Source organism: Mytilus californianus, unplaced genomic scaffold (assembly GCF_021869535.1).
Source record: "Mytilus californianus isolate M0D057914Y unplaced genomic scaffold, xbMytCali1.0.p SCAF_10, whole genome shotgun sequence".
NCBI classification, from domain to species: Eukaryota; Metazoa; Mollusca; class Bivalvia; order Mytilida; family Mytilidae; genus Mytilus; species Mytilus californianus.
Genome location: NW_026262582.1, coordinates 24623590 through 24636320, shown reverse-complemented (window position 1 = coordinate 24636320; position 12731 = coordinate 24623590). Strand labels below are relative to the sequence as shown.

General features: G+C 30.6%; 1 protein-coding gene across 10 annotated transcripts in view; it reads left to right on the top strand.

The window, feature by feature from the left end:
• The window catches only part of LOC127717809 (dystonin-like), a 127141-nt gene that overhangs the window by 22378 nt on the left and 92032 nt on the right, over positions 1-12731 (top strand). For all 10 annotated transcript variants that reach the window (XM_052223640.1, XM_052223635.1, XM_052223639.1 and 7 more), the window contains 7 exons: positions 5452-5502; positions 6179-6250; positions 8727-8837; positions 9633-9728; positions 10388-10510; positions 11343-11489; positions 12309-12371. In XM_052223640.1, the coding sequence (XP_052079600.1) occupies positions 5452-5502; positions 6179-6250; positions 8727-8837; positions 9633-9728; positions 10388-10510; positions 11343-11489; positions 12309-12371 (663 nt within the window). The remainder of the gene's footprint in view (positions 1-5451; positions 5503-6178; positions 6251-8726; positions 8838-9632; positions 9729-10387; positions 10511-11342; positions 11490-12308; positions 12372-12731) is intronic.

The following is a 12731-nucleotide window of genomic DNA, read 5'->3' as shown; positions in this document are numbered from 1 at the left end:
CTGCTAATTAATGGATTTAAGATAATTGAACAAATACTAGATATTTAATACAGAATGAAATGTCCACATGTTATCCATTTGTAATGTTTATGTACAGCATGTACACCTGAAAAAATTTATTTCAGTAGGCATAACATAAAAAATAAAATCTTAAACAATTTTATAGGCATACATAGTTATGACTTAATTGGTAAAAAATGTTTTGTTTCATAACCATGAGTATGAAATTTAAAGAAGAATCAAAGAATTTTGTACTTTGAACATAACAAGATTCACTTCCTGTTTTACCTCTTGTATTTTATAATCATCCTGACATAGGAGCACTCAACAAATTTATTTTTAACAATGATGGAGAAAAAAGTAACTGTTTATACCTTCTGCAATATATTATTGCATCAATATAATATGATCATCTCCTGTCTCGACTGTTATATTTATAAAACTCCTTACTGAGGAGCACTTTGGTGTGCACTTGAAAATACTTTTTTGTAACAATTCAAATGATAATAAATAACTCTCAATTACATATATACTATATGTTTGAACAAGCAATTTAAATGTTGATAATTTAATTACATTAAACATTCAATTTTGCATGTATAACTACATCTTTCAAAACTACTTGTTTATTTTGATAGACTGGTATAAGTTATAAAACATTGAAATTTCTGATGATTATTTTCCTTACCAAATGTACAAGTTTGTTTAGATTAACATCAAAATGATATGCTTTGTTTCATGGTATGATAATTTGATAAAAAAAAATTCTTAATGGAACCAACATGAAGAACATATTAATTTCTGAATATGGTTTAAATACAACTAATGTTCTCAAGCTGAGCCTATCAATATTCAAGGTAATTTATACATTGTCCAACAGTGCCCTTGAAATCTGGGTTATAACGCTAAAGTGCCCTTTCAGACAACTAGCACCCTTCTGCCCTGAGATTCAAGCTGGAACACTGTCTTTATTTATCAAAAATGATTGAAGCTATTATAATAATGATTAGACGTCATCATGTTTAATATAGTTGCCTTTCACTGTAGGGTTACAGGGATAAAAACCTAAATTTTCAAGTGTTAAGCCCAGTCAGAATTTTGGTGGCCCATTGTTATATGATCAAGCCAAAATATTGAAAAAGTTAGTAGCTCTGCTCAAATGTCAGGAGCATTGCCATGGGCCCCACAGTGAGCTTCCATTCCTGGGGTTGCAGTCGCCACTTAATTAATTTCAGCCTTTTATATACTAATATTTAACAAGTAAGAATTACAATATTTTTCTTAAAGTAGAGGTTCTATAAAAATATCTAGAAAAGTTTTAATCATGTTAAGATAAACAAAACAGGCATTGAAAATTTTTGGCCAGCGTAAGTTAAGGAAATTATAAAAGGTCATGTAATAGAATAAATTAATTTTGAACTACGTCCAAAATCTTATTTGTGATGAGATATAATATCTTATATATAACAAATTATTCTTTATGTATAACATATATCATCTAAATAAAATGTATGAAAGGTTGTCATCGCTAATCTGTTTGGATTCTTAAGTCTACTTTGAAATCAGATATTTAATATTAAAAGATGTGAACGAGATATTGAAAATTATGTACTCTCGACTACATTGAGTTCAACAACTTATCCGTAAAATTTTTATATAATTTGCATACTCAAGTGTGAAATTTATTCACTTGATGTATTTCACCTAGATAATAGTATTTGTTGAATTTTGACCTTTTATTTTTTAACTCAAAAGCTAGTATATATCGTGTATGTACATATATTTGTAACTATTAAAAATGAATTAAAGAAGGAATTTTGACTTAGAAGGTAATGATTTATTGAAAAAACCACGTTAGAAATGACCTTGAAAGCCTCTTAGTTGTATTTCTTATATTTTATGCAATAGAATAATAAAAACTTTAAAAACATCTAAAATAAAAATACAGACATTGATAGAAACTGAGCATACAAAAATAATTGGCTTGTAATATGTTTTACTGCATTTGCTGTTGTGAATCTCAAAATTTTAAGATGATACATGAAATACATGTATATGTTTATAAGAAGATGTGGTATGAGTGCCAATGAGACAACTCTCCATCCAAGTCACAATTTATAAAAGTAAACCATTATAGGTCAAAGTACTGTCTTCAACACGGAGCCTTGGCTCACACCGCACAGCAAGCTATAAAGGGCCCCAAAAATTACTAGTGTAAAACCATTCAAACGGGAAAGCCACTTATGAACCACATCAACAAACGACAACTACTGAACATATATGTATAAGAAAAAAAATCTGAGTTACAATAGAAAATAATAAACAAAATTGAACAAATGAAGCATACCACCAGAAAACTCAAGTATTGTAAAGAAAATACTGATCAGGAATAATAGATCTGTTTGTAAATATTATGTTTTTCAACAATTAAAAAAAATTCAAAGAATGAAATGTAACATCTGACGATAAAAAACCTCCACAATGCTTTCGGCAATGAATTAATTTTCCACCTACATTGACTAAGCTATATGTATATGAGATATACGGTAGAAATCCCATAACAAATGTCATGCTGAGATAAAATCTTCTGACTTCATTTAAAAATATAAGCACATTTAAATCGTCTTTTTATAAAATAATGATCATGAATAAGATTTTGGTATTTATGGAGAACAGCACGTAGGGGACCTTTTGAATAACAAGATTTTGGAATTTAAATATGTTTTAATGAAAAAGTTCTGAAGATTTATGTTCACTTTTGGTACTTGACCTATATTATCTAACAAAATGTAAACAAACATTATAGGATTATATGGACTTCTGTCTTGCATGGATACTTCAGATAGTGTAAAAAATGTATACCAAGAAAAAATTAATATTTTCAATTTTGAACCCAACCAGCACTAATATCACAAGCACTTTGGACATTTAAGCTAAAATTTAGGGTCCAGCCCAAAATTATGTAGTCTGCAGGGCTACAGGGTCCCTGCTAATCTTTTCCTCTGTACACCATGAGGTCAACGCTAGTCTAGATGGGGTTAAATAGAATAAAGAGTACTGGCCGAATACTACAGAAAAATGGGCTAACATAATAAATAATAGAGATATAATAGACCAAAAATATAAATAATAGAGACTAATGGGGTGCAAAAATATAAATACAAATGTAATAGAGAATAATTGGGTGCCAAAATATAAAGAATAGAGAATAACTGGCAAAATTTATTAAGAATAGAGAAAAATGGCTTGAAAAAATATAAAAATGTAGAATTAAAGGACTCCCCATCCAGACCATCGTCAATGGCATTTCTTTTTTATTAGGAACTACAGATTGAAATTTTTTGGGATTCCTGACTAAGCTTATCAGGGTTGAAATACTTCCTTTCGTAAATTTAGACTAAATCTTGAATATAATACTTATTTAATTAGCTCACCAGGAAAGTTCAAAATAATGATTAACTCACCGGGAAACTTATCATGACCTGGGTATTAAGTGAATTAAATAAAGGAGATCTCGGATATATGGCAATGAAGCAGTCATCCAACATAAAAAAAAGAACAACAAAAACGCAAATGACATCCTAGGATCACTAGACTTTGATGATTGTTGGGTAATAGGGAACATATTTCTCAACATTTCAGACCACATTCTGCCTGATAAAAACAATCACCTAGACAATTTAAATAAATGAGATTTCTTGTCATTATAAGAGAAATAGCAAATATAAGTTTCCTGGCATTGATATTTGTTATGGACTCTCACTGCATAATTTTTCAAAAGCCATTTAAAAAGCGAATTCAGAAAACTTGCAGAATACCAAAAAAAAATGTATAAATTTATGTTATAGCAGTGTATAGTAAGTTTCTGCTTGTTGAAAGAAAATTCTGTTTTTTATAAGAAAAGGTGATAATAATATGGCAGGAATAACATAATATTTATGCAGTGATTTCCCTAGAGGGTTTATGCATGTATTAAAGTTTGACCCCCATCCATTAAAATTTGAAATCCCCTATTACTCTATATAACCCCCATCCTTCAAAATTCATGTCCACCATCCTTTCAAACAAAGATTTGTATAGTATATAAATTCTTGTTTCAAACAATCCCCCATCCTTCAAGCAATTTCTAGGAAAAGACTGTTATTGAAGCAATCATATAAACTTTTTTATGAGGGGCCTAATGGGTTATTTTCGTTCTTCGTGATCGGTGCATTTTTGCTATCGTGATCCGTTTTTCTACAGATTTTTTTTTTTTTTTTATATTTTCGTGATCCGTGATCATGGAAATTTATTTTCTGTGAATCGTGATTGACAAAAAAATCAACTCGTGAATCGTGATGAGACCCCCCCCATCAGGCCCAGGCCCCTCTTTTATATTTCTACTTTAAATCTCAAGGGGTAAATACCTAATTTTCTAGTCACTACTTTGAGTTTATTACCATTTATGATCATAGTATAACAAAATCTAAGACACAGAAATAAACAAAACAGAAATTAAAAAAAATGGATTTTATTTCATACAAACATAACAAAGGTTCAAGGATCTATCCTGTCTAACAAAAATCAGCTGTTTGAAATGTTGATTTTATTGGTTATTACAAACATCTCTAAAATGATTTTTATTGCATTGATTAAGGTTAAAAAGTCAGTTATGACCATATTTTTCTGAGCTGATTGTATTTATCGTCTGGTAGCTGTTAAAAGTCCATTCACAACTATCTATGAAAAGCATTCCAATATTTCTCATATACAAATAAGTATTTGGTATCATAAATGTCTTATTTAAAGATTTATCTGAATGTATTGGTTTTAAAGGCGTCGGTTTCATAAGTTGTGTAGATTTGTTAACTTTAAAAATATATCCCTCACCATTGAAAATTGACACATTCGACCCAATTTACCCGGTAATATGATATATACATATAGTATATTGATTTGTGAAACATATAAGTAGTTAGCTTATACTGTTATATATCTAAATATATAAATATTTCCCCAATATTGGTCATAAATAGTTGACAATTGTTCTAAGTATCAATAAATACATTCAAAGTGATACATTTAAATGAAAACTATAGGTATATATATGAATTTTATTTACTAGGAAAACAGTGAATTAGTATACCAATTGATGCATATTGAGATTGTGGACTTTTATTAATGAATGCTGAAGATATCGTCATCAGGGGCATATCCAGGTTTTTTGAAAGGGGACATAAGTTGTCCCCAAAATGCCGATTATATTGTTTTTATGAAAAATTTTGGTAATGAATTGTGACAAAATTTCAGGTCTCTCAGTAATTTATTCAAGGTAAAAAAAAAGTTAACAAAATAAAAAAAGTCTTACCTTTCCAATTTTCCCTTAAAACACTCATGTTTTTCCAGACATAATTCTGCTGGTGTTGATATTATAAGAAAACATAATCATCACAATTTATTTTTATATTGTAGGGTCAAACTCCAGAAGGACTAAAGGTCGTTGGAGAATACTCAGTGCTTGAGGTAAACTGTTTAAGCAATATTTTTACATTAGTTTGTATGATCAGCAGCTTCACTTCCAAAGGTTGAAGGTTATAAAGTTATTTTGTTGCCTTACAGAATAACAATTTTTTTCATGTACAATCACCTTTACATTAGGAAAAAAAAAGACTTTGTTTTATCTCCTTGAATGAGTTTAGATATCTTTTCGTTTAAAAAGAATATACCTCAATGAAACAGTAACCTTACAACACAAAAAAAACATAAAAGACATCTTGAGGCCAATACTTAGTGTTGCAATTTTCTATGAGCAAAAAGTTTACACAGTTTGTATAATACAGATAAGTCAATATTTTTATGCCCCCGCCACTAAGCGACTTTGGCATTAAGTTTAACCCTTGTCCATCCGTACGTCCTGAAATTGTTTTCCATTCTCTAATACTTTAGTTTTAACTTAACCAAATGTTATGAAATTTATACACAATGCTTATAATTACCACCAACTGTTTGAACACAGATCAAGTTTGAACTTGGGTAGCTTTACTTTCATTGTTCTCGAGTTATATCCCTTTATTAACGGAAAAATTACTAAAGTTGTAGTATATTTACAAGCTGGGGCAGGGCATCTGTGTCCCATGGACACATTCTTCCTTTATTTAACCATAAAATAACTGTACTCAAGTTTTCAAATATTTTCCAGGATCAAGCCTTGCAGAAGAAGAGATGTTTAGAAACTTTATTTTATGTCACAGAAGTTGAAAATTTATTACAGGTAAATTAATGTTCACCTACATGAACTAAGAGACCATAAAACATTTTTTTTCGCATTTGTTATTTTTGACTTATGACAAGTTAAATGTTCATTCTAAACATAATGAACCAATAAACATCATTCTAAGGTCATGAGATTCATAACATTGTACGAATTAAAACATTTATAGTTCTTCCTAATTGAGATAGCACTATTTCACTTGAAACTCATTTGGAATTAAAGATATTTGACATTAAAAGAACCATTTAGTTAATGTACAAAACAAATGATCATTCATGTCATTAGCTTAATTAAAAAAAAATATTCAAATTGATTTTTGAAAGTTGTTTCGAGTCAATAATAATAAGTTTTTCAATTTGATCTTTAAGATTTGTGGAATTTTTAAGTAAACATTTGTAAAATTTTTAAAAGTTTTTACTCTACTTGCTGAGGTGTTCATTTTACAAGGTTGATAAACAATCCAAAACAGGAGTAAATATAAATAAGTTCATAGAGATTTTATGATGTCATACCAAAAACAACAATGTATATCTTGAATTAAGTAAATACATAAAAAATATCTTTAAAAATAACACTTTGTAGTCATATAATTTTAAATGTCTTCTTGAAATTTCATAGAAATTTAAGACAAAATTCCTTTAAAAATGCTGTTCATTTTACCTCAAATGTTCACCTGTTAATCAGATTCACATAAAAAACATTTAAAAGTCAACATAATTTTTCACCTGATTTGTAATAAATTACATATAACTTAGTCATAAAATGATTAAGAGACATGATATGACATTCTGCACCAGGTTTATAGACTGATCAGTACAAAGGTGCACTTTTGTTATGTGGTTAAAGAACTTACATGTGTAACTGTGGGAAAGAATGTACATTTAACCTGCTTCAAAGAATGTTTCTAAACATACTATATGGGATTCGTCCCCGAGGGTATCACCAGTCTGCCATTTTGTTTTGACATGAATATATCATTGATATGTTTAGTTTTCTGTAAATTTACTGTTTTTAAAATGTTGAATTATAAACAATAAGATTGACTGCCCTCAGATATAGATTGCCTTAGTCTTATTTGGCACAACTTTTTTGGGAGAAAACTTTATAAGTTTGATTAACTTGTGTCATCCATTTTGCAAGTCAGGAATATGGCAGTTGTTTTCCATTCGTTTGCTGTGTTTGAGCTTTTGATTTTGCCATTTGATAAGGGACTTTCTGATATGAATTTTCCTTGGAGTTCGGTATTTTTGGCATTTTACTTTTTGCATATTTAAGCAAATAAAATATGTTTAAACTAAACAACTTTTTTGGAATCTTTAGTTTTTAGTACTCTTCAATTTCTAATTGGATTTGTCCTTCCAAGAGTTTTGATTCCAAGTTCACTAATGAGTCTAATATATAAAGAAGAAATGTGCGTCTGTCTTACTAAATTATAATAAAGTTGAGAATGGAAATAGGGAGTGTGTCAACATGGTCAAAGAGACAACAACTCAACCAAAGAGCAGAAACAGCCCAAGGCCACCAATGGGTCTTCAACACAGCGAGAAAATCCCGCACAAAAATGTGTACTAGTTCAGTGAAAATGGATGTCACACTAAACCCCGAAACATATAAATGAACTTAAATAAAAAAAAATCATACAAGACTAACAAAGGCCAGAGGCTCCTGACTTGGGACAGGCGCAAAAATGCGGCAAGGATAAAGATGTTTTGTGAGATCTCAACCCTCCCCCCCCCCCCCTATACCTCTAGCCAATAAGCTTGGTATCTTTGATGAGTTGGTCTGTTGATTGATTGTTGCTTGTTTAACATCCAGTGGGTGAAAATAAGATGGGGTATGATTGTCAATCAATCAACTATCCACCAAACACCAAATGATGTAGCTGTAAGCAACTGTAGGTCACTGTATAGTTGTCAACAATTAGCAAAACTCGTACCCTAAAGTAAGGTATAAAAGGCCTTGACATGACAAAAGTAAAACATTTCAAACAAGAAAAAAAATAGCAGCCTGATTTATGTACAAAACATGAAACAAAAACATACAATAGACAACGACCTCCATTGAACTGCATGGCCCTGTAACATGTTCTTGAAGATGCTTTAGCTATTACAACTACAGGCGCCTTTTTGTTAGATTAAACAATACAGAAAAAATGTCAGCATTAATAAGTCTCTAAAAACATTATATCCAATTATTAATCACTCCAATAAATTGACCAGCCTGATTTTGTTACCTGTAGTAGGGCCTTTTTGTTAACACTTTTCATCATAAATGTCAAATTATCTTCTTCTATATGCTGCAAAAATGGTGTTTCTTTCTAATAATTTAGTACTTGTTAAGTTGTTTCTTTCTAATAATTTAGTACTTGTTAAGTTCACTTTAAACATGGTGCTTTAGATTATTATATACTAAATAATGTGTGTGTTCTGCCAAACAATTTAGCTATGATATTTTAATTTCAAATCTTTATTTATAGAATGTACAGTCAGACTTTGAGGAACGAGCTATGTACCTTACAGAAAGAAAGTTGGTGTTTGACAGCATGCACCGTGAAGAGGCTCTTAAAGTTTCCTCACGTATGCATAGGGTTAGTATTAAAATGCTATTTGTATGATGTATGGGGATTCCCCATGCCCCAAATAAATATACTTGTCTAGGGCTTTTGACATAGAATTATTAGGTGGGGAATTTTTTTCTTCGGTGGATTTTTTTTTGGGTCACATGTCTTCAATGTGTCGATCCTGTTCCAGTATTTCAATATGTCTTCAATGTGTCGATCCTGTTCCAGTATTTCAATGATAATTATTTGTACATTTTTGAAACATTTTTGTGTGGCCACACTTATAAGTGACATTCTTGGTAATTACTTAAGGAACATTATGAGTTATCCAGGATCTTCACAGGGGATATGGGCTCATAAATTGTGTGGCAGTTATTTATATCCACTGAGCCTGACGGCACAGGGGATATTAGGGATAGATAAGGAAAATGAGCTCATTTTTTTTATACACATTTTGTGGAAAGCGGTTGTAATGTCAAAAAGGTTCTTTCACATGTTACAAAAACACCATATCCTATTATGTATGTGTGTTTATGTTAATTCTCTTGACTTCCGAAATACTAGATTCTGTTAATATGGATATTTTTGCAGGTTGTTATTTTTGAAAATTTGAATGCATAAATCTTTCACCCATGGATTTAATTCACCAATCCATGGCAAGTGGGAACTTCATATCAATATTGTTGCTCTCTTCAAACTTTTGAGTAAGTCTTTACACACTTTATGTGTTTGGAAATAAGTTAAAATTTTGACTTTACAATATTAGTACCGTATTGTTACTGTGAAAAATTTTGTACTTACTACAATATGATTATTTTACAGGATTGTGTGTATGCGATGCGATCGACGTGGAGCTGGTTAGGACAGGTTACTCAGTGTTTAGAAATTCATATGAAAAATGCAGGGGAATATCATCAGGTAATATAGTCTGTCAGTGAATTTTTTTTTTCAGACTGTTTAAGTATAAATTAAGAGTTCTTGTTTATGTCAAAGATATTTTTGTGTGTCCACACTTTTGGAATATTTATTCGAAAAGGGTAATGAGTATCATAAGGTAATGTAGCTATTTAGTTACATATTTATTAAGTAACTTGATATCAGCTTTTATGCCATACATGACATTTTTGTGTGTCCACACTTCAAGAAAGCACATAAAAATGCTATGGAATTCCACCTGATAAGGCAATTTTTAATTGAAGAATGAGGATATATTGCATCCACCTTTTATGTCTGTCCTTCCATCTGTTGATATGTCCATTTGTCCAATAAATATTTATTTCACACTTTTTCTCAGAATAGAATGACGCCATATTTGGTCAACATCTTAACAGTGATGGCTAGTAACATATGAAAACTTTTAGGAACTGTCAGATCCCTGCTATCCTGTTTGCTGACAGTTTGAAAATTTCAGTATGTTGAATGAAAACAAAACATTTTAATCACTTCAAAGCCTTCCGAAAAAAATATACTAGTTGAACCACAAATTTTTCACAATAGGGCCACATGAAAGGTTAAAAATGCCAGCATTTTATTTATTTCTACTTGCATTTTATTTAACAAATTTGTTCTTTTTTCAGTTTTTCCATGAGGTACAGTTTATACATGAAGATATGCAGACTTTCTTGGGTTTGCTGAACAATAGTAAGATGAGAGCACACTTACAGCCAACTAAACCAGAAATTATGATCCAGTATTTTAAAGTATGTATATTAACATGATCATTTTTCTGCTTTAAAAATTAAATATGCAGACCATACAAGTACATATAAGCATATGGTCCAGAACACATATATGAAATATGGTTAAGATTCTTATAATGGTGTTACCAAAAATTGTAAGATGTATAAATACATCCCATTTCTGTATACAGAAGAATGTTTGGATCCTTTGTAAGGATGATTGATATGTCTCAAGGTCTTGCATACTAATCTTTAAATAAAAGAATATTATTCTGTTAGTTTTAAAAATACTTTCGTCAATGAGATGTCCTTGTTTTCCTTCATTAAGTCATGACATATTAGAAAATATACACCATAAATGATAGAACTAGGTTATTCAAACAAAATTTTGCTCAAAACGGGCTTTAACAGAGTAAATATTTTCAAGAGAAGATAAAACTATGTGAAAACCTTTTGATTTGTAGAAAAAATTTCAAATTTCCCTACAAAGACATTTAAGTCCTCACTTCCATTATCAGAAAATCATTCAACCACTGACGAAAACTACAGTCTAATGAGACCCCTTAATCAATTTAAGAAAATCGTACGGATTGTTCCATTTGAATATACACTGCAAACAAATGTGGGTAATAAACTGTACCAATGGTTTAGTCCTTTGAATTCCTCTTTAGAACCAAAATTCAGGAGAAAAATTCAAGTTCCTTCAGTAACAAGACAACCATCCATGGATACCATGTTCAAATAAACAGTTCTTATTTTTCTGCAGTTAATATAAACAAAAATTATAAAATAACTATGACAGAGTAGAAGATTGGTCTGTCTAATGTTATTATTTTATTTCTTTCTATTCCAGGACATAACAAACAGATTATTAGATTATCAGGCTCGAGTTGAAGATTTAGGACAGAGGAGTACATTAGTCCACCCTATCTATTTGAGAAAGGACCCTCCAGTGTTTCCACTAAGAGCTAAATGTCTGGTAGAATATTCTAATCCAGAGGTAAGGAGGACTAGTTTATAAGTTCTCTGGTCCACTTATTGTCAGAAAGGACCCTCCAGTTTATCTACTTAGAGCTAAATGTCTGGTTGATTATTCTAATCAAGAGGTAAATAGGACAGGTATATAAGTTCTGTGGTCCACTTATTGTCTGAAAGGCCCAACCTCTACATGAATTATATATATATATATTTAGTCTGGAAGACTACTGTCACTGGTTTATTACTGCTGTCGTCCACTCATTGTCTGAAAGTCCCAACTTCTATATGAATTATATGTATATTTAGTCTGACTAGAGTCAAACTCTATGTGTTTTTGGAAAGACACTTGAATTCGTTTATTGTTGAGAGATCATATAGAATATCATTTTGCTGCTACGTTGCTACTTTTTGTGAAATCTTGGACATAGTTGTCTGGAATACACTAAATTAAGAATGTTAAAAAAGCAAGATATAGATTATTGCTAATTTTAGGAAATGCTGCATATAAATAATGCTATCAAAATATAAAATGTAAATTTTTATTTTCATGAAACCTAGCTTTACTAATAAAAACATCTCAAACATTTGTTAATTTACATAAGAACTCAAAATGAGAGCTTGGATTAAAATTAAATTAAGTTTCAGGGAATTATTTGACTTCTTTCTTGAGATGCATAGAATACCCAGAAATATGGGTAAGATTCTAATAATGCTGTTACCAAAAATTTGTAAGATGTATACAATCCTTTTCTGTATACAGAAGAAAATTTTTGATCCTTCGTTAGGATGATTGGTATGCCTTAAGGTTATCTCCAACTTAACCCATTGTTATCTCTTTCAGATCAGTCTGTCCCCAGGGGATGCCTGTATTGTACTAGACAACTCTGATGCTGACAAATGGCAGGTTAGTACCATGCATGAAATATCAGGGGGGGGGGGGGATCTGAAATATGATGATTTTTAGCTGTGTACATACATCTACATCATTTGGTCTCTGTTTGATAGTTGTCTCACTGACAATCATACCACATCTTATTTTTATATGTATCTCCAGGTTTTGAGAATTTTTTTTATAAATCACACCTTTTAAACTTTTAGGGTTTTATTGATTTTTGGATCCTTAACCACTTCTACAATTCCCTCCTACTCCGACTCTGCCTTTATCCCCAAAATTAATATCCACTGTGCAATTACTTACACTGTTCAGTGGAGTAGGAAACCAAAATGTCCAGTTGCAAAATAATTTCTTGGGTTCATTTAGTAA